The sequence below is a fragment of the Rhinopithecus roxellana genome, chromosome 6 (assembly GCF_007565055.1).
Source record: "Rhinopithecus roxellana isolate Shanxi Qingling chromosome 6, ASM756505v1, whole genome shotgun sequence".
Classification (NCBI taxonomy): Eukaryota; Metazoa; Chordata; class Mammalia; order Primates; family Cercopithecidae; genus Rhinopithecus; species Rhinopithecus roxellana.
The window spans coordinates 13,421,937-13,447,297 of NC_044554.1; the positions used below are offsets into that span (position 1 = coordinate 13,421,937).

At 46.3% G+C, this 25,361-nt stretch overlaps 1 protein-coding gene across 10 annotated transcripts in view; it reads left to right on the forward strand.

Moving 5' to 3' along the window:
- ATXN7L1 (ataxin 7 like 1) overlaps nucleotides 1-25,361 on the forward strand; it is a 274,724-nt gene that overhangs the window by 241,777 nt on the left and 7,586 nt on the right. For 6 of the 10 annotated variants that reach the window (XM_030933375.1, XM_030933376.1, XM_030933377.1 and 3 more), the window contains 4 exons: nucleotides 13,056-13,248; nucleotides 16,987-17,108; nucleotides 19,193-19,498; nucleotides 22,453-23,404. In XM_030933375.1, coding sequence (XP_030789235.1) covers nucleotides 13,056-13,248; nucleotides 16,987-17,108; nucleotides 19,193-19,498; nucleotides 22,453-23,404 — 1,573 coding nt within the window. The remainder of the gene's footprint in view (nucleotides 1-13,055; nucleotides 13,249-16,986; nucleotides 17,109-19,192; nucleotides 19,499-22,452; nucleotides 23,405-25,361) is intronic. The other 4 variants (XM_030933380.1, XM_010380623.2, XM_010380627.2 and 1 more) reach the window with 2 other exon arrangements.

The following is a 25,361-nucleotide window of genomic DNA, read 5'->3' on the forward strand; positions in this document are numbered from 1 at the left end:
AGATCATTTTGTAATGACTTCTCACTGTCATGCAGGGTGTTGGTTAAGGATATTACCCTTGTTTTAGGGTTGAGGCAACAGTTCTGTTCCAAACTTCTGGAAGGGGTTTCAATTCTATATACAGCGGCTTTTAAACTTCTTTATAGCTGTTGAACATTTTCATTCCAGCACAACCTGGGTACCTGATAGGAAAGTAGACTTGCCTCCCCCTGAAGCCGGCTAAGCGCACACATGTACCCAGAGCCATTGTGCCCCCACACCCTCTCAAGGATCTCCTTGGGATTCCCAAGGACTCCAGGGAACCCAGTTTGAAAGCCTTCTTTGATTATACAAATCTCCATCTATTTTTGACTGTTGGAGGCACTTCTCACCAGGCAGTGGTACCTGGCTTAACAGAGAAACAAGGGAGCAGCCGTTAAATAATAAAAGAGTGGAGCCTGAAGGATCTGCTCCGACTGTTTCTTTTGGGTTTAATTTTCAGGGGAATGTTCATCTATAGAGAAATGCCAGCTGTTTGTGTTCTCTTAAGGAAGCAGAAAAGGATGGGTGAGGTTAATCAGCAAAAAGAATCTTTCTGGAAAAGAAGTTGGGGGGGCAGAGGAACACATTACACATGTTGGTAACAGAATCTTTCTTTCTTTTTTTTTTTTTTTTTTTTTGAGATGGAGTTTCACTCTGTCGCCCAGGCTGGAGTGCAATGGCACGATCTTGGCTTACTGCAACCTCCGCCTCCCGGGTTCCAGCAATTCTCCTGCCTCAGACTCTCAAGTTGCTGGGATTACAGGCGTGTGCCACCATGCCCGGCTAATTTTTTGTATTTTTAGTAGAGAGGCACTGTCACCATGTTGGCCAAGCTGGTCTCGAACTCCTGACCTCAGGTGATTCCCCCACCTTGGCCTCCCAAAGTGCTGACATTACAGGCATGAGCCACCATACCCGGCCCACAGAATCATCTTTGAGGATCTTTTCAAGATTGGGTTAGGCACCAGAAAACTCAGGGGTGAGCTCTTTTCCAAAGTTAATCAGGAAAATGTCCTGCACTTATCTTAGTTTACGACAAGATCCCCTGCAATTAAAGATTGAAGAGCCATGATCAGAGTTGAATATTGTAATCCCACAAAACTTACAAAAACATTGCTTTACTCATATTGATGTATATACAATAGATGTTTCATCTATACAGATTATCTGTACTTGGCAAAAAAAAAAAACTATCGCACATGAATGGAATTTATTGTCATCCCCTCCCACTTGTGAATTCCCTTTGTAGGAAATGCTAACGTGTGTGAGTTTATTTCATACGTATCTTTTTGTTAACCTTGAAAATATTTTCGTTCTCATATTCTTACATTGCAACCCATTCTTGTCAGGGATTGCTAAAAAGGGAACTTGAGTCTAGAATTAGAAAAGTTAAAGTTAGATAACAAGGGTTGGAATGGGATTTGAAGTGGAAATCTCAACTCCGTGCCTACTAACTAGGTAAGCTTGGTCATGGTTCTTAGCCTGTCTCGCCTCAGATTGCTCATCTGTACAGTGGAGCTAATGAGAGTGAAGTGAGAAGGTACCAAGCACATAAGAAGCAGTCCATGGATGGTAGCTATTAGTGAGTGGGAGGGGCACTCCACAGGAAAGTGAAGGCAGTGAACGCCGGCCTTGACACTGCCTGGTTTCCATATGCCTGCCCTCCATGCTTCTGCCTGCAGCCCGAGGGGCCTGGAATAACACACTCATATGTTCAGTTTCTTTGCCTCCAACTCTAAAGGAACACGTTGCTTGCTCCAAAAAGCCCGAGGGTTGTGGATGACTAGGCCTCGGACTGTTTTAAAGGGCAAAGAGGGCTGGGCTCTGACAAGCCAGGCTGAGAGCCCTCAGGAAACTGGTGCCACAAAATTTGGGCACAGTCCCCTGTCTCGTAGATGCTTACACATGCAGTCTAAAGTATAAAAGGGCAAACTTAGTTAATCTTAGACTGACGAGGGCAGTATGGAGAGAGGCAGAAGGTCCTAGATTCCTGACAAAGGGCAGAGATGAGTCTGGAATAAAAGCAACTTCTGTTGCTTCTGTATCTCATTAGGATAGTGATATTGCCACACTTCAAGCCAATTCTCTTCTTTTTTTTTTTTTTCGTAGAGACAGAGTCTCACTATGTTGCCCAGGCTGGTCTTGAACTCCTGGGCTCAAGCAATCCTCTTGCCTTGGCCTCTCCAAGTGCTAGGATTATAGGCATGAGCTGCCACGCCCGGCCTTATTCTCTCCCTGACTTCTTATATATTTGTCCCTGTGCTGTTTCTACATCTGTTTCTCAGTCTGGAGGGCTTTGAGGTTATGCAGACAGGCACAAAACCCCTCCGTTTCTTATTAGCTTTATAACAGTTTCTTCATCTGAGGCCAGGCGCAGTGGCTCATATATGTAATCCCAATATTTCGGAAGGCAGAAGTGAGAGAATAACTTGAGCCCAGGAATTCGAGAGCAGCCTTGGCAACATAGCCAGACCCCATTCTCCACCAAAAGGGAAAAAAAAATCTCATCTAAGAAAGGTCGATGCTAGTTTACTCACCTAAGGTGGCTGGAATAAGAAATGTACATTTCATGCCTGGCACATAGTAAGGACTGAATTAAGGTCAAATAGTAAGGTCAGTTGCCCTCTGCTCTCTTCCTCAAGGCTCTCAGACAAACTGATGCTCTGCTTCCTCAAAGTAGTAAGGTGGGACTTTCTCTGCGTTTCCCTGAGTTGAACTGGACAAGACCCATCATCCTATGCTTTGACTTTAGACCAGACTGGTGGGCAGATGGGGGACAGGTGATGTAGTTTGGAGGGAGAAAGAGTGAATGGCAACTAAACAAACTTGAGTGACTGTATCAACACCTTCCTGTGACTCATTGCCCCACTCCCCATCACTCCTCACCCAAGCCTTGCTTTTTCCGAGACCCAAGCTGGTTCCAGTGAACTTTTTCCCTCCAGGTATCATCCTGGAGTGCAGCAATCAGAGCTAACAGATCCTGAAAGCATCCACCACTATATCACCTCCAGGAGGCTGAATGCACCCTGAGGGCAGTGAGCCCAAAAAGGAAGTGATGCGGAGCTCCCTCCTCCTGGTGTGTGTGCACACACGAGCATACTATCATGCGTCCCTGTTTCTCCCTTTGCTCCCACAGCTAGTTGTGGGCTAGAGCACAGCTTCCACGCTCAGCTTACTCCCCAGGAATCTTCCACTCATCTCCTCTTTTATCTGGCAATTATTATAGAGTGTTTCAGCTGGTTTTCTTCTTAATTACACTGCTTTTGTTGTTGTTATTATTGTTTTGAAATGGAATCTCCCTCCTGTCGCCCAAGCTGGAGAGCAGTGTCATGATCTCAGCTCATGGCAACCTCCACCTCCCGGGTTCAAGTGATTTTCCTGCCTCAGCCTCCCTAGTAGCTGGGATTACAAGCGCCTACCACCATAGGCTGGCTAATTTTTGTATTTTTAGTAGAGATGGGGTTTCTCCATGTTGGCCAGGCTGGTCTCGAACTCCTGACCTCAGGTGATCCACCCACCTCAGCCTCCCAAAGTGCTGGGATTACAGGCATGAGCCACAGCGCCCGGCCTGCATTTTTAAAAATCAGAGTAAGATAGGCACATAGTTCAAAAATTAAATTGTGCTTAAATAATGAAATGAATGAAAACAGTTTCTGCCATCCTAGAACATGTCTTTGCTCTTTCTGTGTTCAAACGCCTGTTTCCTGGATCCAAGTGACTGCCTCCTTCTTAGTTTGCACCTTTAAATTTTGATGGAGTACCTCCTCCATTAGCTTCCTGTGAAAAGATGTGTGGGAGGTCAATATTTAGAATCCTTGCACACTTGAAAATACTTTTATTCTACTCTCACACTTAAATTGATAATCTATCTGAGTATATAACTGGATTGAAAATCATTTCCCTACAGAATTTTGAAGACATTTTTTCATTGATTTATAGCATTGAAAATATTATCAAGAAGTTTAATATTATTCTGATTATTATTTATTTGCACACATCCAGTTTTTTACTCTGAAGCCTGGGGGCTGTGAAAGTTCACACAGTAGTCACTCTTTTTTTTTTTTTTTTGAGACGGAGTCTCGCTCTGTCGCCCAGGCTGGAGCGCAGTGGCCGGATCTCAGCTCACTGCAAGCTCCGCCTCCCGGGTTTACGCCATTCTCCTGCCTCAGCCTCCCGAGTAAGCTGGGACTACAGGCGCCCGCCACCTCGCCCGGCTAGTTTTTTGTATTTTTTAGTAGAGACGGGGTTTCACCATGTTAGCCAGGATGGTCTCGATCTCCTGACCTCGTGATCCGCCCGTCTCGGCCTCCCAAAGTGCTGGGATTACAGGCTTGAGCCACCGCGCCCGGCCATCACTCTTTTTTTTTAAGACAAGGTTATACTCTGTAACCCAGGCTGGAGTGCTGTGGTACAATCATAGCTTATCCCAGCTTCAAACTCCTGAGTTCAAATGATCCTCCCACCTCAGCCTCCCAAGTACCTGGGACTACAGGTGCAAGCCACTGCCCCTGGCTAATCTTTTTATTTTTTTTACAGGACAGGGTCTTGCTGTGTTGCCCAGGCTGGTCTTGAATATCTGAGTTCAAGCAATCTCCTCAGCCTCCCAAAGTGCTGGGATTACAGATGTGAACCACTGCACCCAGCTGATCACTCTTGATGTAGCTCGTTTTCTTTCATCGTACTGGGTACTCAGTAGCTCATTCAATCTGGAGATACTTTTCCTCTTCTGGGATATTTTCCTGTGTTACATCTTAGATGATTTTCTCCCCACTATTGTCTTTATTCTTTCTTGACTTTATATTAGTTGGATGTTGGACCTTTAGCTCTCTTACCTCTTTTTGTCTCTTAATCTCCTTGTTCTACTTTCTGAAATATTTTCTTTGACTTTATCTTCAAAAATGGTATTTTAAATCATTTATGATGCTTTCCTATTTTTTTAGGATCTGGTTCTCTTTATCTGGTTGTTTCTTACACTATACCACAAGACACGATCATTTTTCAGAGGTAATAACATCCTAATATCTTTGAAGATAGGTTTTTTAGTTTTTTCTCTTTCCATCATCGTCTTAGTTTTTTCCAGGTTTGTTTCCTTTCTGTGTTCATGTCTTTGATGTGTGGTTGGGCAGTCTCACCCTGAAGATGCTCCAGCAGTGTTGGGCCATCCCTAACCATGCACATTTAGAAGAGAGGTTCTAACAGCCTAATTGGAAGTCTGTGTGTGAGGTTGTCAATCACAATTTTCTGATCACCACTCAGCCTTTTGTTTAAGGATTCCCAAAGGCAAGATCTGGAAGCCTTCTCTGGGGCCATTCAGTTTCTCAAAGATAGAAGCCTGACTGGTGATGTGCCTGGCAGGAGGCATTCTGGAAGTCCTGACTAGAAATGGCCCACAGTTCCCCTGTGTCCAGCCCTGTGCCTCACTCCTACTCTCTGCTGAGCCTGATGGCCCCGTCTCTAGAATCTCTCCAGTTCAACTTCTCTGGCAAGTAAACCTTTACTCTCTTGTTAGCAAGTTTATTGTCGTTGGCCGGGTGCGATGGCTCACGCCTGTAATCCTAGCACTTTGGGAGGCCGGGGCGGGTGGATCACTTGAGGCCAGGAATTCGAGACCAGCCTGGCCAACATGGTGAAACTCTGCCTCTACTAAAAGTACAAAAATGAGCTGGGTGTGGTGGCACGCGCCTGTGATCCCAGCTACTTGATAGGCTGAGGCAGGAGAATTGCTTGAACCTGGGAGGCAGAGGTTGCAATGAGCTGAGACGGTACCACTGCACTCCAGCCTGGGCGACAAAGCGAGACTCCAGAAAGTTTATTGGGGTACCGAAGAGGGTGCACTGGCAGAAATGGTGATAACTCATCATCTGGTTGTGTGAGGTGGCAGACATGACCTTTAGGTCTAATTGCTACGTATTAAGACCTTCAACTCTCAAGCTGTATTTAGTCGTCACCTCACCTATGACTTCTGCTGGTCTAGGAATGTCCTAGAGGTGCCCAGCTTCTTGGAGGTTCTATAGTAGGTCAGTTCCTTTCCCGTTAGTTAATACTTCTCCGGCCACATCCTGTTTTCTTAATATTAAAATCTCATATGCTTGTATCAGTTAGGATGCTTCAGGTGCAAGTAGCAGAAAACATAGACTAGCATCCATTTAAATAATTAGGAAACTTACTGCATGCTACATGAGGTCCAGAGGTGGAGGAGCACCAGTCCCCAACCATCAGAGATTGACTCGCCTTCTTTTATTCCACCCACTTCAGTCTTTTGGCTTCATCCTCAAATCCTTGAGAATCACTTGAACCTGGAAGGCAGAGGTTGCAGTGAGCCAAGATCACACCACTGCACTCCAGCCTGGGTGACAGAGGGAGACTCCATCTCCAAAATAAATAAATAACAATAATAATAATAATAATACATATATATATATATAGAAGGAAATATTATTTAACAATAAAAAAGAAGGAAATCCTGCCATTTTCTACAACATGAATGAACTTGAGAGCATTATGCTAAGTGAAATCAGACAGAGAATGACAACTACTGTATGATTTCAGTTACAGGTGGAATCTAAAACAGCCAAATTCACAGAAAGAGAGAGTAGAATGCCGGTTGTTTGGGGCTAAGGGTTGGGAGAAATGGGGAGATATTGGACAACTTTCAGTTACAAGATGAACTGACAACTTTCGGTTACAAAGCAACTGTAGCAATTCCAGGCACATGTAGATATAATAAGGTCCAGATGAAGCTGAGGACCACCTTTCCTGTGTGTCTCTTTTTTTTTCTTAATAAACTTTATGTTTTAGAGGAGTTTTAGTTTCCCAGCAAAATTGAGCAGAAGGTACACATGTTTCCTATATACCTCCTGCCCACACATGCATAGCCTCTGCCACTATCAACATCCCCCTCCAGAGCCTTGTGTCTCTTTTTTTTTTTTTTTCTTTTTTGAGACAGGGTCTCACTCTGTCCCCCAGACTGGAGTGCAGTGGCATGATCTCAGCGCAACCTCTGCCTCCCAGGCTCAAGCAATCCTCCCACCTCAGCCTCCCGAGTAGCTGGGACTATAGGTGCCCGCCACCATGCCTGGCTAATTTTTGTATTTTTTGTAGAGATGGGGCTTCACCATGTTGCCCAGGCTGGATGCCTCTTTTTTGAAGTGAGAAAAAGCATTCCAAAAGCCCTCTACCACAAAAAATAATTTTTAAAAAATTTCTCATGTCCTTTTCTAAACCAATCATTAGCAAGCAAAATGAAAGAGATTCCTATTATTGGTTTAGGAGTTAAATTGATGTTAGAAAGTCAACATCATAATTATCACCACATTTCTGCTGATCTCATTGTTCTTTAAAGCTAATGCCTTTTTTATCTCTTTACTGTTATTTTAGTAAGATTTTGGAAGAGAGAAGAGAGAAATATGTGTGATCCATCTGCCCTGTTTAACAGGAAGTTCTTCACATTTCCATGCTCATGGCAGCATTATGGCCAAGATATGGAAACAACCTAAGTGTTCATTGCGGGATGAATGAAGATATATATATATATAAAATTTCAGCCTGGTGCCGTGGCTCACGCCTGTAATCCCAGCACTTTGGGAGGCTGAGGTGGGCGGATCACTTGAGGTCAAGAGTTTGAGACTAGCCTGGCCAATATGGTGAAACCCTGTCTCTACTAAAAATATAAAAATTAGCCAGATGTGGTGGTGCATGCCTGTAATCCCAGCTGCTTTGGAGGCTGAGGTAGGAGAATCACTTGAACCTGGGAGGCAGACATTGCAGTGAGCCAAGATTGCACCACTGTACTCCAGCCTGGGTGAAGAAGTAAGACTCTGTCACAAAAAAAAAAAAAAAAAAAAAAAAAGAAAGCAATTAGCCGAGCATGGTCGCATGTGCCTGTAATCCCAGCTACTCAGGAGGCTGAGGCACGAGAATTGCTTGCTTGAACCTGGGAGGCGGAGGTTACACTGCACTCCAGCCTGGGTGAAGGAGTGAGACTGTGTCTCAAAAAAAACAATAATAAGGCCGGGCGCAGTGGCCTATACCTGTAATCTCAGCACTTTGGGAGGCTGAGGCGGGTGGATCACTTGAGGTCAGGAGTTTGAGACCAGCCTGGTTAACATGGCTTAATCCCATCTCTACTAAAAATACAAAAAAATTAGCTGGGCGTGGTGGTGGGCGCCTGTAATCCCAGCTACTCAGGAGACTGAGGCAGGAGAATCACTTGAACCTGGAAGGCAGAGGTTGCAGTGAGCCAAGATCACACCACTGCACTCCAACCTGGGTGACAGAGGGAGACTCCATCTCCAAAATAAATAAATAACAATAATAATAATACATATATATGTATATATAGAAGGAAATATTATTTAACAATAAAAAAGAAGGAAATCCTGCCATTTTCTACAACATGAGTGAACTTGATAGCATTATGCTAAGTGAAATCAGACAGAGAATGACAACTACTGTATGATTTCAGTTACAGGTGGAATCTAAAACAGCCAAATTCACAGAAAGAGAGAGTAGAATGCCGGTTGTTTGGGGCTAAGGGTTGGGAGAAATGGGGAGATATTGGACAACTTTCAGTTACAAGATGAATACATTCTGGGGATCTAATCTCCAGCATGGTGACTCTAGTTAATAATACTGTATTATGTACTCGAAATTTGCTAAATAAGTAGATCTTAAGCAAATTTCACTGGGCTCAGTGGCTCATGCCTGTAGTCCCAGCTACTTGGGAGGCTGAGGTGGGAAGATCCCATGAGCCCAGGAGTTCCTGTGAATACAGTGAGTGATTGCTCCACTGCACTCCATCTTGGGAGACAGACAGAGACCGTGTCTCTAAAAAATAAAAATAAAAAATGTTCTCACCGTAGAAAAAAAAACTGGTAACTGCGAGGTGACATATGTTAGCTAACTTGTGGTAATCATTTTACAATGTACATATATACCAAATCACATTGTATGCCTTAAATGTATATAATTTTATTTATGTATGATAAGTATAAGATGTTATACCTCAGTAAAGCTGAAGAAAAATGAAATACCAAAAAATAGGAAGTTCTTTAGTAACTTTCTTACATATACCTGTAGTACTAACTCTATTTTCTTCTTGTTTTTGTTTTTCCTATTTTTCATTATGAAATTTCTCCCATGTATAGAAAAGTAGAGAGAATAGTATATTGAACACCTACAGGTCTTGTTTTAACAGTTAGTATATTAATATTTTGCAATTATGTTTGCTTCATCTACATTTTTTGATGATGCGTTTTGTTGTAAATTGCAAGTACCATGGCATTTCACCTCAAACGCCTTCCAAATGCATCTTTAAAAAGTAAAGACAGGACCGGGTGTGGTGGCTCAAGCCTGTAATCCCACCACTTTGGAAGGTGGAGGCAGGCAGATCACCTGAGGTCAGGAGTTCGAGGCCAGCCTGGCCAACATGGTGAAACCCTGTCTGTACTAAAAATACAAAAATTGGCTGGGCGTGGTGGCACATGCCTGCTAGTCCCAGCTACTCGGGAGGCTAAGGCAGGAGAATCACTCAAACCTGGGAGGTGGAGGTTGCACTGAGCTGAGGTCACACCACTGCACTCCAGCCTGGGCAACAGAGCAATATTCTGTCTAAAAAAAAAAAAAGAAAGAAAGACAGGCCTAGCACAGTGGCTCACACCTGCAATCCCAACACTTTGGGAGGCCGAGCAAGGAGGATCATTTGAGGCCACGAGTTTGAGACCAGTCTGGGCAACATAAACAGACCCTGTCTCTGTAAAAAATTTTTAAATGAACCAGAAATTGTGGTACATGCCTATAGACCGAGCCACTCACAAGGCTGAGGCGGGTGGATCCCCTGAGCCCTGGAGTTTGTGGCTGCAGTAAGCCATGATCATGCCACTGCACTCCAGCCTGGGTGACAGAGCAAGATCCTGTCTCTAAAAAATAAAAATAAATACATAAAAAGAAAGGCAATTCCCTATATAACCATGATGCTGTTATCACACTTAATAAAATCCAGCTCCTTTTTAATCTATCTCCTGCAGGATAAGGAGGACCTATCATGATGGAGAGGGCTTCATAGAGAGAGAGCCTGTTAGAAAGTTTGGAAACAAATCTTCATCAATAGAAGATTTGTTAAGTAAATTGTGATACATTCATACTATGGGGAATATTAAAAATGATATTGTTCTATACATGGAAACACTTCTACAACATCACTAGGTTTTTTAAAAAGCATGTCTCAAAATAGTATGTACTACTCACATTTCATGTTCCAGGTGATCGTGTGATCCAGTTCTTGCTTTAAGATGCATTTGCATGTGTGTGGATGGTAACAAAGTCTGGAAGGATGTAAATCAAAATACTAATAATACTTGATCTTGGGTGGCAGAGTTATGGATACTGGTTTTTTATTTTATATGTTTTAGCTTTATCTAAATTGTTTTATTATTTGGGTCTTCAACCGTAAGCACACAATAATGTTGTTGCCCTGCCTGATACAGAAGAGCAGGCATTGAGGAACGTCTGGGGAGATGCCTGTAGACACTCAGAATGAATGGCAGCTTTGTTTTTATAGTACAGAAAGGTGACAGTCCGTAATAAATTGTCATTCCAACAGAATTCTTATAATGACACTGAAAAACTACATATGGCCTTGTTTTGTTTTGTTTTTATAGTAAAATATACATAACGCAAAATTTACTATTTTTAAGTGTCTAGTGGCATTAAGTACATTCACAATGTTGTGTAGTTATACTGTCATCCATCTCCAGAACTTTCTCATCATCTCCAATTGAAGCTGTACATCCACTAAACACCCCCTCCCTATCCCCCTGTCCTTCCAACTCCTGATAACTCTTGTTCTACTTTCTGTCTGGATATCTCATATAAGTGGAACCATCCAATAATTGTCCTTCATGTCTGGCTTATTTCATTTAGTATGATGCTTTCAAGTGTCATTTGTATAGTAGCAGAATTTCATTCCTTTTTAAGGCTTGCATAATATTCCATTGAATGAATATACCATATTTTGTCTTGTCGTCTGCTGATGGACATTTGGGTTGTTTTCACGTTTGTGGTTTTGTTTTTAAGTGACTATACTTTTGGAATCTGTTTTAAGTTCAAGTATTGGAGACCTGAAAAGATTTCAAAGCAACAAATATCCAGGGTGAAAATAAGAGAGAAGGGTGACAGATCAGCAGTGCTGCTTCGTGAGACTTGAAGGAGCAACTTTCGAAGCAGAAAGCAGAAAGACAATCTTTTTTTCTCCTTCTTTTTCTCCCTATTTTTGTCACCTCTCCCTGCTCAATCACCTGATGGAAATGGAGAAGTCGCAAAAACTAGTAACAGTTAACTGTGACTATTCCTTATCTAACTCTTCTGCTAATGTGGATGTAATTGATTTTGGTTTTGCCTTGTGTTGTTTTGTTTTTTACTGCCTAAGAAGCAGGTAATTCTACCTCTTATTGTGACATTGCTTTTTGTAAGCTTAACCATAATTAAGATGACATCTGTTGGGTTGTTTTATACACACATGGAATTCATTCATTCGTTCACTGAAAACAATTTCTCTTTAGCACCTACTGTGAACCAGTCATGCTCCACAGTGCGTAAAAGGGCTTGTCAAAAAGTAAATTGAAGCCGTGCGCGGTGGCTCACGCCTGTAATCGCAGCACTTTGGGAGGCTGAAGTGGGCAGATCGCCTGAGGTCAGGAGTGCAAACCAGCCTGGCCAACATGGTGAAACCCTGTCTCCACTAAAAATCCAAAAATTAGCCAGGCATGGTGGCGGGCACCTGTAATCCCAGCTACTTGGGAGGCTGAGGCAGGAGAATCGCTTGAACCTGGGAGGTGGAGGTTGCAGTGAGCAGAGATCACACCACTGTACCCCAGCCTGGGTGACAGACTGAGAGTGTCTCGTAAATAAATAAAAAATGTAAATTGAAACACTCATCCTTAGAAAATACAATTAAACTACACACAGCTCAATATTAAGTGACAGGCATGGGTTCAGAGTAAAGTACTAATGAGGGGCCCATCACCAGGACAAAACTCTTTTTCATGCCAGTATAACAACAGTTTCCTAAAATCATAGCTTTGTATCAAAGAACATACGCATAGGACTGTGTTTCTTCATTACTGATATTTTTGGTGATTGCCCTGATCTTGTTTACCTGGTTGATCTTCCTGTCAGTTTCCACTTTAAAAGGAAAGCAATTGTATGGCAAGTACAGCTTACCTACCTGCAAATGGGTGAATACTTGTAACTGAATTCATAGAAGAGTGGTGTAGGTTCAATTCACTTTGTCACGAATCGGTGAATACTTGTAACTGAATTCATAGAAGACTGGTGTAGGTTCAATTCACTTTGTCACAAATGGGTGAATACTTGTAACTGAATTCATAGAAGACTGGTGTAGGTTCGATTCACTTTGTCATGTTCCCATATCTGATGTTCCACTTACACTGTTGGGCTTTCCCATCATTTCTGTCATCTGCCCCAGGGACAGCAACTGGCGCAGAACTTGACTGGGTCACTGGAGAGAGCTGGTCACTGCAAACCCTTCAGCCTTGGTAGTTTTCCCTTATGCAAAGTCACCAGCGACGTGCCCTCCCTGAGGTACTGGCAAGGCTAATCAAGCTGTTTTCGTTTTCTTTCTTTCTTTTTTTTTGAGACGGAGTCTTGCTCTGTCACCCAGGCTGGAGTACAGTGGCACAATCTCAGTTCACTGCAACCTCCGCCTCCCGGGTTCAAGCGATTCCCCTGCCTCAGCCTCCTGAGTAACTGGGACTACAGGCATGCGCCACCACACCTGGCTAGTTTTTTGTATTTTAGTAGAGACGGAGTTTCACCATGTTGGCGAGGATGGTCTCAATCTCCTGACCTCGTCATCTGCCCGCCTCAGCCTCCCAAAGTGCCAGGATTACAGGTGTGAGCCATGGCACCTGGCCATTAACAGGCTGTTTCCTGAGCACCATTAAACTGGGTGGATCTTGTCACCTCAGAAAAGGTTTATTTGGTTTATTTTCTTTGTTCTCCCCTCTTGCCCTTAGACCACCATCTGCAAATAGCATAAGCAGCAGCGCGTCTTCGAATCATAGCGGCCACACTCCAGAGCCCCCACTCCCACCGGTTGGAGGTGACCTCGCCAGCCGACTGTCCAGTGATGAAGGGGAGATGGACGGAGCCGACGAATCCGAGAAGCTAGACTGTCAGTTCTCCACGCACCATCCCAGACCTCTTGCGGTAGGCCTCCTTCTGTTCCTTACTGTGCGTTCTTCGCCTGTGCTTTGCAGACACTTAGGTGATCATACCAAAGGCATGATCCTTCCTAAGGCAAGGCTGCCTGTGCAGTGTTTTACAAAAACACTTACCGTGAGTTTTAACGATTGCCTTAGAAATACCCTTGAACATTACAAAAGGAAAGGAACGGGCTCCCAGCTGATTATAATCCTGAGTACTTCCACATACTACTAAAAAGAAAAAAGGGGGAAGAATGGATAATCCTGAGTATTTACGGCCCACCTTGAAGCAGGCATGCTTGAGAAATAGTGTTTCTATAAGTGCACTCAGGAGCTGATCCTCTGGCCTTGTCCATCTAAAAACGGAGCCTCTGATGTCTAGAGTTAGCTCGGTTCACCTGTTCTGGAAACCGTCTGTCTTAGCAGCGTGTCAGGGGTCAGCCCTTGTTGGTATTCTCCCCTGTTGGTTCTAAGTATTACTGTTGTGTGACCATATGGCACCAGAACTGAGCGTGTGTGTGTGTTGAAGGAAAGAAGAAGCATTTCAGGTCACCATAATTGCTGATTAGTAAAAAGGGCACTTTCTTTCCCCTTCCTTGAATGAGTGCACGCTGACAGTTCAAAAGGTCATGGAAACTAAGGTGGAAAACAGGAGGCATCTGCTGGAGGCTTGTTTATTGTTTGCGTACGAGCACCTTAAAAAGGGACTGCCTGGTGCTGCCATTGCAGAGCCGAATGCAGGGGCCTAGAACATGACACCCCGTGGTAGTTTACTCTGGTGCCAGCCTGAGTCCTGCAGGATCAGCTCTGTCTCTAGACTGTGTAAGTGAAATCCATCCTGGCCCACATCAAGATCAAGTGAATCCCTCTTCCCTCCTCTCCGTGTCATGAATGAAGGCCGAGTTCACTTTCTTTCCTGGGGATGATGCTTACCTGTGGCTCACCATCAGCCTGAGACTTTGCCTCTTGATTACTACAGAAAATAGTCAGGGACGATTAAGGATGCCTTTGACTGCCAGAAGTAGAACATTCAACTCATCTGGCACAAGCACTAAGGTCATTTAATTATATCACATAGCAGGGAGTGTAGAGGCAGGTGCTCCCAAGCTTGGTTCAGCTTCTCCACGATGTCATGGAGCTGAGGGACAACCTCTACAACTCCCTCTACCTTTCACGCATGGTCCCAGTCCATCAGCTGCAGCTCTGACATTTCATCCTCACCCAGTGGTGTGCTACTCAAGTTGGAAAGGGACAAACAGAAAAGGGGTCTTCTTCCAAGATGCTGCCTTATGTTAGGAAAGAATATCTCCCTATGAAAACCCCAGCAGACTTCCCCTTATATCTACCAGAAATGGGTCACATGCCCATCCCTAGATCAATTGGCAGCAGAGAAGGAAGGGGTTGCAGTGACGCAGGAGGAACCAGCCATGATTCATCCCAAGGTTCTGGGAGGAGACCCGCTTGATTACTGCTCTGTGTCAGATATCAAAATAAAAGTGTGGTTCTGTTTGCAAGGAAAAGACAGAGGTGGGAGTGGGTGGTAGTTGGTGAGGTTGGCAACCAGTAGGGTCTGCCACAGTGGCCCACGCAGTGAGGATCTGCAGCTCTGCTGGAGGCGTAACATGCCAGCCGGGAACTGGAACTTCTCAGGGCCTAGCCTCGCATCTGTACGGAATCAGATACACAGGTAGCAAAGACAAAACAGGTGCCTCCAGCTCCTGAGTCTGAAAGAAATACGAGGCTCTGCCAAAAGGCCAGACTCTGGAGCACATCAAGACATTTGTCCAGATGACAACCTGCCAGGCTACAGTGGATTAGCTAAACTCGGGATGTGGCGCAGCTGTGTGCCCTTAATGTTTTGCTGATTTAAATGGAAAGGCCACAGATTTGTGTCTTTGCTTTGTGCTTTCTCTCATAGCCAGTTGATACATTAAATCATTGTTTGTAATGAATGCTTGCTCGGTGCATCTTTAGCAATTGGGATGGGGGAAGAAATGATGTCTAGACCTGGAAGAGCTCCCACATGCTGCCGGGGACCAGCTTCTATGTCGGAAAATGCCCTTTGTATGTTTTCTTGCTTGGTCAGTAAGCACTTAACATGAAGGTGCAGAAAAGTGTTTTTCATCAGCAGTACCAGATTTGATGGGTGACAAGATTTTAATGCGAAAACCCCCAAAACACCAATAGAAACAGAACAAAGGGAAGGTCTTACATTTCCTCCTGAGAACTGTTCCAAAGTCTGGTTCCAGGACGGGTTTGTGCAATGAGTGCCAATCCAGCCCTGTGTCTGGGAGAGAGGCCAGGGAGCTGCTGGGAGGCCTGGAGGAAGGGGGAGAGCTGCTTTTGAATTATAGAGTCATTTGCAGACTCGCCTGAGCCCTAAACCAGCCAAATGTCACCTTCTCTGAGGCTGCTTCTTGCATTTCTGTCTGAGAGCCTTCCGGTTGTCCTAACATCATAATCAAATGTTTATTAAACATCTGAATGCCGATATTTCATCCACATATTTTAAGAGGGATAGTGTGCTTTAAACATTTTGTGGATCCCTGTCTCCCCAATCTATTTGTTAGCCCAAATGCCTACTATCCTCATACTAAGGAGAAGGAAGAGAATGGGCACTCCTGTCTATACACTGATAGTCGAATCAGGTATGTAGGCATCCTGTGTATAACGTAAAACAGCCATGTCATGAGTCCAAGGCAAAATGGAATAAAGCAGGCAATGGGTGTGCCATGGGAATTCACAGTGGGAAGATCATTCAGATGAGAGCCACTAGAAATGAGTCTTGATAAGGGAACCGGGAGAGAGAGTGGGGAATTGGGATTGACAAAAAGAAGAAGAAAGGAGACAACAGGGAGAAGGAACAGCAGGAGCAAAAGCTTCAAGGTGGTGCTGTGTCCCAGGACAGCCTACAAAGACTGATTGGAGGCAGAAATGGGGTCGAGACTGGGAAAGGAAGGCATTTAGCCTGGCTGGAAGCAAAGTGGCTCTGTTGACATCAGATAGGAAAGGTGGGACCTGGGACACTAGCACAAGCAGTTCCCATTACTATCATGAGAAACAGGGAACCACCAAGTTCCTTGAGAAAATGTGGCTGATAATAGGACAGATGGTCCTGAAAAGTCACCCTGGGTGCTGGTTGTTTCCTTTTTTTTTTTTTTTTTTTTTTTGAGACACAGTCTCAGTCTGTCACCCAGGCTGGAGTGCAGTGGCACAATCTCAGCTCACTGCAACCTCCACCTCCTGGGTTCAAGCGATTCTCCTACCTCAGCCTCCCTAAGAGCTGGGATCCCAGGTGCCGCCACCACGCCTGGCTAATTTTTGTATTTTTAGTAGAAACGGGGCTTCACCATGTTGGCCAGACTGGTCTCAAACTCCTGACCTCAAGTGATCTGCCCACCTCAGCCTCCCAAAGTGCTGGGATTACAGGTGTGAGCCACTGTGCCTGGTGTTATTTGTTTCTTAACCAAAAAATGCTGGCTCAATCCCAGGAGTAGAAAACGTAGCCCCCTCTGTGCCACAGAAAATTGAATGTAGCTATTGTTGAGTTGCAATGTGAGGTTCTGCAGAAAATCCAGAGCTCAAACTACAGAACTGCGGAAATATTTTTGGCTTCATATGGTTTGCTTCTTTGAGTAAAATTGTGCCCCTGTGTGTTTTTATGCAAATGTTATTTTTCTCTGTATGGTTTATATTAGCTTATTAACCTGTAATCAAAATTAAAATTTTTTTTTCCTCACAGTTTTGCTCATTTGGGAGTCGCCTCATGGGACGAGGGTACTATGTTTTTGATAGAAGATGGGATCGTTTTCGATTCGCACTAAACTCCATGGTAGAAAAACACCTGAATTCACAGATGTGGAAGTAAGTGAGCAGCTTTTGTGCAATATAAGATCCAAGCTGCCCCACAGTTACCTGAACCCTAACTTTCCAAATAAATGTCAGTGGCTGACTTTTCATAGAACAAAATGATTCTGAAGTCAGGATGTTTGATTAATTCTTAAATACCAGCCCTTCTTAATGGTTTACCTGAAGGTTTTGAGAAGCACAAATGATATGTTACATGCTTTGTCTTTTTTGGAGACCATTTTTGTGTTGGTAATCTCCTAAATGAGAAGGATATTAGATAATATGTTGTTTGTTTACCTATGTTAAAGGGCCTTTTTATTGCTCCTAGAGAATCTAAGGATATTAAGAACATGCTTCTGGCTGAGTGCAGTGATTCATGCCTGTAATCCCAGCGCTTGGGAGGCCTGAAGCAGGAGGATTGCTTGAGGCCAGGAGCTCGAGACCAGCCTGGGCAGCATAGCAAGACCCCATCTCTACAAAAAATAATTTTTAACAATTAGCTGGGTATAGTGATGCACACTTGTGATCCTAGCTACTTGAAAGGCCTGGAGTGGGAGGATCGTTTCAGCCCAAGAGTTCAAGGTCACAGTAAGCTATGATTGTGCCACTGCACTCAGCCTGGGCAATGGAGCGAGACCCTCTCTCTCTTAAAAAAAAAATAAATAAAAGAAGATGCTTCTGTTTGTAATGTGAATGCTACAATATCAAAACTAAAGATTTCAACCAGGCACGGTGGTTCACGCCTGTAATCCCAGCACTTTGGGAGGCTGAGGTGGGCGGATCACCTGAGATCAGGAGTTCAAGACCAGCCTGGCCAACATAGTGAAACCCCATCTCTACTAAAAATACAAAATTAGCTGGGTGTGGTGGCGCACACCTGTAATCCCAGCTCCTCAGGAGGCTAAGGCAGGAGAATCACTTGAACCCAAAGGCGGAGTTTGCGGTGAGCCGAGATCGTACCACTGCACTCCACCCTGGGTGACAGAGGGAGACTCCGTCTCAAAAAAAAAAAAAAAAAAACTAAAGATTTCGTTATGGTTGTGGACCAATTTCTAGTTGTTTGCTGTCCTGTGAGAACATCTGTACGCTTGCCAACAGGGCAGATCCTGAGCAATGCTGTGAAGTTGGTTAAGTTTGTCTTTGGCCCTTCCCATCTCCTTAGGACCCCTGCCCACCTCTACTTGTGCTTCTCTACCCTAAACTCCAACTCATGTTCCCTTTCTCTTGAGTTCCTTTACTATCCACTTTCCAGTGTACTTACATTTTAATAGGGGATTCATAATAGGGAAGAAGCTTTAATCTGGAAGAATGCTATTGGGAAGAAATAATAGGCCTAGACCCTCTCAAACCACAGCACATAAGTGGCTACCATTTTGACCACTAGATAATATAAGGCTGGCCCACTGGGTATCCCCATCCCCAACTCCTACAAAGGTGAGCTCTCAAGATATCATCATCCATTTGAGTCATAGATCACGTAAATCTGGGCCTAGACAGTCCAGGAGGGACAACAGCTGAGGGCCCCCACCTGCCCACTGAGGCCCAGTAGAGTCAAGGAAGGGATTCCTAAGAAATGGGAGGGAACAGAAGTCAAAATTTGCCCCTTTCCCAGGTTTCCTCCTCTCCCCCAGGCAGCTACGACACCTTAGGCCCCTTTCTGGAAGCCTAAAGAGCTTCCAGACCTGGACTTCTAGGAGAAGTGAGCCCCATTTGTGTCTGAATTGAGCTCTCATGGCAGACTTAGTACTAAATGTTAACATTTACTATAAGGTAGGTAAGGGCCACAAGAGAAGCTTATCATTTCTTCCCATTTAAGTGACTGCCCAGTGCGTCTAAAGGGCACCCTTGGTATTTACTTGTGTCCATTCCAAACAGCAACAAATTGGTGCTGCACGTGGGGTGACCATGCTCTCAGTTACTTGGTGATTGAGCCTCTGTGCTTGTTCCCCACGATGGCGGCCAGCCCTGGTGATCCTCGCAGCTCTTTGCTCCCTGTGTTATGGAAGTGTCAATCCCGGACACGTGGAAGGAATGTGTTGATCTGTATTTCACTCCCTGGTGTCCTGTCAGCTCAAGCTCCATATTCCTTTCCTCCTCAGGCACAGAAACCCGAGCCACAGGGCATCAGGTCCCTCCCCTCTGTTCAGGACTTGCCTAACCAATCTGCTGTCACTGAGCAACATTGGGGCTGCCTGGGTGTCAACTCTGGAGAGCGTAGCACCCCGCTACCCTCTCAACCTTGCTGCCCAAACCCCAGGCCCCGGCGGGCCCGAACCTGGAGGGATGGCAGCCGATGGGGGCGTGGAAGACATTAGGAAGAAAAGGAACGGCCAAGACTCTTTTTTCTTTAACAAGCATTTAACTCTGCATCAGGAGCCGCCAACACAGTATTCTCTTTCAGCCAGGTCAGCATCTGGACCTCCATGCCACCTGGCAGGGGAGGTTGGGCACTGTCAGTAATTTATTTGCATCTGTGGGCTTTAGTGTGGGACTTCCCTGGGCCAGTGTGCAAAGCTTACACCAGGACACAGCCCAGCAAAGCTGAAATCCACTGCCACTTAGCACCTAGAAAAACACATAAGCTGTTTAGCCTCGGCGGGGAAGGGACTCCTGGGGACAGGGAGCTGCCACATGCCCCTCACCCTGTTTCTCCCCTGCCTTATCTTCCTTCCTGCCCTACTATCCCCTTGTGATTAGTGAGGCAAGAAAGGGATAGAAAGTGTTCCTAAAAAGAGCACCCATCCCAATCCTGAGTGTCAGCCAGGTAAGATTTAGGACTTCAACTCTGCTAGTCAGCACAAGTTGAAGCATGAATTTATACTAGTTAATTGGAAAATTATAAATTGAGACATTAAAAATGGATCCCATTCAGGCTGGGTGTGGTGGCTGACGCCTGTAATCCCAGCACTTTGGGAGGCCGAGGCAGGTGGATCACAAGGTTAGGAGATCGAGACCATCCTGGCTAACACGGTGAAACCCCGTGTCTACTAAAAACACAAAAAGTTAGCCGGGCCTGATGGTGGGCGCCTGTAGTCCCAGCTACTCGGGAGGCTGAGGCAGCAGGATGGCATGAACCCAGGAGGTGGAGCTTGCAGTGAGCTGAGATTGTGCTGCTGCACTCCAGCCTGGGGAACTGAGCAAGACTCCGTCTAAAAAAAAAAATGGATCCCATTCAAATTCATTGATTGGAATCCTCTCTAAATGAGCCATCTGGTATTTGTAAATAACTTTTTATTACAAGTAACTGCCAAACCTCTGCCCACATGTATTTCTATCTATACTTTAGTGGGTAAGCAAACGAGTCAAGGAAAGATGGAGTGGGTTGCCTGTAGTACCACAGCAAGGCAACAAAAGCACCTGGAAAGTTGGGAGGGGTCTCCCCCTCTAAGAAATGTTCCCTGCCCCTGTTAGGAAGGGGTTGTGTGGGGCCAGACAGTTCTAAGGATGTGTGTAGACATTTCCAATCTGATCATATGGGAGTCCTTGCCCACCATGCATAGTCCCTGACCATATGGGTGTGGTGCTGCTGAGAATCCACCTGCTCACCCATCCACCTACCCATTCATCCATCCATTCATTCACTCATTCATTCATTGCAACAAGTATTTATGGGGCACCTTGCTGAGTGCCGACAGGATCTCTTACCTTCTTTAGGCTCGAGAGAATGTAAATTCTCAACGCCATCATGGCCATTGTGAGTTTGGCAACATTTTTCTCTTATATTTGATCCCTTTGGTCTGACGTTTTCAAGGACAAGGATTCCTCTGGATTCTACCCTAAAGATGGATGTCACGGGCTCCACCAAAGTGCAGGCCAAAAGCAGAATCTTCAGAGAGGAATGCTAGGAGAGACATTTATCTCTCAGCAGTGCCTCTTCCCAGAGTTCCCTGGCACCTGGTCCTGACGCTACAGCTGGGAGAGTGGCCTCCAAAGAAGAGAAAGGACGGTGTGAGGCCCTGTCTTGCATGTGTTCTAGCCCACTGGGGCACAGGCTCTGGGCCTGCTCATCTTCATGTGCTGCTTTCAAAGAAGGAAAGCTAGTTCCTAATCGCTAGTGAACCCCAGCTACAGTGAAAATGATTTCCCAGGGAAACTGGGAGAGGGAGCAAGGTGAGAAATGGGAAAGGACCAGCTTGAACGCATTTACCTGGCTCCCGAGGACCATGTGCTTTCCTGCAAAATCAAGAACAAATGTCCCTGTGGCCGCTTTGCCTCCTCCCGGTCCCCAGAGTAGTAGCAGCAGCATCCCAGGCTGTAGGATGGAAGGAGTCACTCCCAGCGCAAATCAAAAGATGGAGTTTGCAGGGAGGCCCCAAGAGGAAGCCACAGCCTAGTGCTGGCCTTGGCTCCAGGGAGTTTGCTCTGAGGCACCCCCCAAGCTCCAAGAAAACCAAAGAAGAAAACAGTGGGTTTCCCCTCCCATCCTGTTTTTCTCCTCCTGTCCACATCCCACATTTATCTTCAGAACAAACTAGAAATCCCTGATCTCCTTCCCTGGACACATGAGGGTCCCCACACTCACCTTTTCCTAACACAGAACAGGAAGACCTGCTAAAGCCACACCCTAGACAACTCCTCTGAGCAAGAGCTAAGGTAGAGTGGGCTGAATAGGAAAAAACAAAGCTAGTCCTGGGAATGGGCAACTTGCCATCTCACCATTCCCAAACCCCTAACCGTCCACGGCCCAGCCACCAGGAGCCAGCAGCCACGAGTCAGTGTGGAAATGGCTCTCTGTGGAGGGAACCAGAGGCTGTAGACAGCAAAGGCAGGAGGATGCTGGCCTTGGAGAGGGCCATTCCCCAACTGCCTCCAGCCCAGAGCAGGGTGGGGAAAGCCCCAAGAGTCCCTGGGCAGAAGCTGGAGTGGGTGGAGGGGGGAAGCTCTGGCCCGTGTCCAGGTAGCAAAGCCCTGTCCTCACATTTCTTACTTGCAACCAGGACCTACATGTGAAATGATCACTTCTCATTAAAAACCACCTTCATCGCTGCCCCAAAAAAAAGAGAGTTGCGGGGGAGGGGGGGGTGGCAGTGGTTGAGAGAGAATACTGGGGAAATTTCTATTCTAAATAACATTGACCTTTTATTCATGAACCAAAATCAGGCCTTCTCCAGTAGCCAAGCCTGGAGAAAAGGATCTGAAGGCTGAGTGTGATGAAAATTAGGTTGCTGGATGTTGCAATGGGGGGTGCCATAAGAAGGGGCCATGCTTCAGATTCTCCCATCCTTCAAGGCTCCATTCTCCATAGTCTGGTTCTGCCGGGGTGTCCTCTGGAGCCCTGATGCTCAAACGTCATCGAGCCTCCTAAGCAATGCCAACCCGGTGTCTCACTGATTCTCTTTCACTCTTCTCTCATGTTTAGGAAGATCCCTCCTGCGGCAGATAGCCCCCTGCCCTCGCCAGCAGCCCACATCACCAACCCCGTTCCAGCATCCGTTTTGCAGCCTTTCAGCAACCCCAGTGCTGTGTATCTTCCTTCAGCTCCCATCAGCTCGAGGCTCACCTCTTCTTACATAATGACATCAGCCATGCTCTCAAACGCAGCTTTCGTGACATCGCCGGACCCGAGCGCCCTCATGTCCCACACCACAGCTTTCCCTCATGTGGCCGCAACCCTCAGCATCATGGACTCAACCTTCAAGGCCCCATCCGCTGTGTCCCCGATACCAGCCGTCATCCCTTCCCCATCCCACAAGCCATCCAAAACCAAAACCAGCAAATCCTCAAAAGTCAAAGACCTGTCCACCCGTAGCGACGAGTCTCCAAGTAACAAAAAGAGGAAGCCACAGTCTTCGCCTTCCTCCTCCTCCTCCTCCTCCTCATCCTTGCAGACATCCCTCTCGTCTCCACTGTCAGGGCCTCACAAAAAGAACTGTGTTTTGAATGCCAGTTCTGCTTTGAACTCCTATCAGGCGGCCCCTCCCTATAACAATCTGTCTGTGCACAACTCAAACAATGGGGTGAGCCCACTCAGTGCCAAACTGGAGCCCTCAGGACGGACCTCGCTGCCCGGCGGCCCCGCGGACATAGTGAGACAGGTGGGCGCGGTGGGAGGCAGCAGTGACTCCTGTCCCCTCTCTGTGCCCTCCCTTGCGCTCCACACAGGGGACCTCTCTCTGGCCTCACACAATGCTGTGTCTTCTCTGCCCCTCTCTTTTGACAAATCAGAAGGAAAAAAGCGTAAGAACTCGAGTTCTAGTAGCAAAGCCTGTAAAATCACTAAAATGCCTGGTATGAATAGCGTTCACAAAAAGAACCCGCCCAGCCTTCTCGCACCGGTGCCCGATCCCGTTAACAGCACCTCCTCTCGGCAGGTAAGGGACCTCCTGGCACCGCCTTCACCGGCTCTGGGGGGGCAGGGGAAGCTGGGCAGCGCCCCTGCTTAGCCGGGCGGCTCTGACAGGTAACACAAGCTTGACTCCTTTTCTCGTTTTCCCCGAAGGCAGTTTCACCCTCTGCTTTGAGAGCCCTTTATTGAACAAGTACTTGATACCACACTCACTATGTGCTCGGCGCTGTTTTCGGCACTTTACGGTTATTACCTCACTGAATCCTCATGACACCCCAGTGCAGTGGGTGCAGTTATCACTTCACAGATGAGTAAACTGAGGCACAGAGAGATTCTGAGTTCCCCACTCCACATTGGTCAGTTTTATCTTTTGAGGTTCTGAGGACATTGTCAGTAAAGAGTTCTGTTGCTAAGAAGTTTGATCTGATCTGTTGGAACCCCCTTAGGAAGAGCTTGAGGCCCAGGCAGGTTAAATGCTGACCCAGGGTCCCACCTGGGAGTGGGAGCGCCTGTGCCCGGCTCCCAGGTGACTGTCCTTTCCACTTTCCTAGGCTGCCTCGACCCCCACCTCCTCCTGATAGAACTCTTTCCTTCCTAAAGGAAAACTGCAACTGCCACCAGCTGGCAAAGAAGTGTTCAATGCCATGGTACAGATAGGAGTGTGTATGGTGAGGAGGCTGAAAGAGTGTGACGTGGTCTGAGAAGGATACATGTTTCTTTCCCTTGAGCTCTGTTCTCATCCCTGAGTCTAGTCCTTCTTCTCCGGCTGGAGGGGCTACTTAGGAAAGCCCACCCCCACCTCCACCCCCACCCCAGCCTCTGGGGCCAGTTGGGCATATAGATAAGGGAGCAGACGTGGGGAAGGGCCCAGCCTCGGATTCTCTGCGGAGCCAGGTCTGATGAGAGGGCCAGGCAACCCGCCCGGGAGCCTGGACCCATCAGGGCAGTGTGTCCAGAGACCGTTACGCAGCATCAAAGGAACCAAACCCCAAGCCCAACCCCACCTAGAGTTGAGGACTTTGGAGCAATGGGAGGCAGTTGTCAAGAGATATTTTAATGTTTTATGTCACCACTTATGAGACTTGTTATAACCTCACGAAGAGCACAGCCTGAGGGGGAGTCACAAATCACAAACACATGAGAAACAGCAAGTTTGGAACCCAAGGGCCAGACAAGCTGCAAACCGAGGCCAAGGTGAGAGGAGGGGGAGACACGGGTCCTCTCACTCGAGCCGAGGGCACTGTTCTGACTCCCCACGGCCAGGGGTGTGAGGGAGGTGGGCCGGTACCCACAGGGCTCTCCCCGGAGGCTAAACTGCTGGTGGGTGTCACACCAGGGCCCAGGATGGAGGACAGAGCCAAGGCCTCTCAAGCTTGAACGTGTACACGAATAACTCCGGGGGGCCAGTGAACATTCTGATTCTCAGTCAGCAGACCTGGGCAGGGGCCTAGGAGTCTGCATTTCTGACAGTCTCCCAGGCCATACCTTGGACAGCAAGGCCGTGGTATCTCACTCATTTTAGATACAGTCCCAGCAGCTAACACGTAGGTGATGGCCTCTGTTCCAAGCACTTCAGGTGTATTAACTCATTTTATAATTACTTGCTGTTATTCGCCTTTTACAGATGAGTGAACCAAGGCACAGGAAGGTTAAGCAAGGCACCCAAAGTCACACAGCGAGTCAATAGTTAGGCTAGGATTTAAACCCAGGCATTTTGGCTCTGGAGTCTGGCCTCTTAGCCTCTGTGCCATTAACAGAGTCCCTCTGTGTTGAGTAGATGTGGCTCTGTTGATTCTTTGGTCTGCAGGACTGTAGGAAATGCTTAGTAAATGCCGAGTCAGCCAGAAGCAGTGGTGAAAGGAGCAGCCAAGTGCTCATCAGGAGGGAATTCAAAAACACGGATGCATTTAATGGCTGCCTTGGATCTGGTCAGCATTGGTTCTCTAATGCAGGTGATACCTCGGTGCTTGTCACTAGGGCAT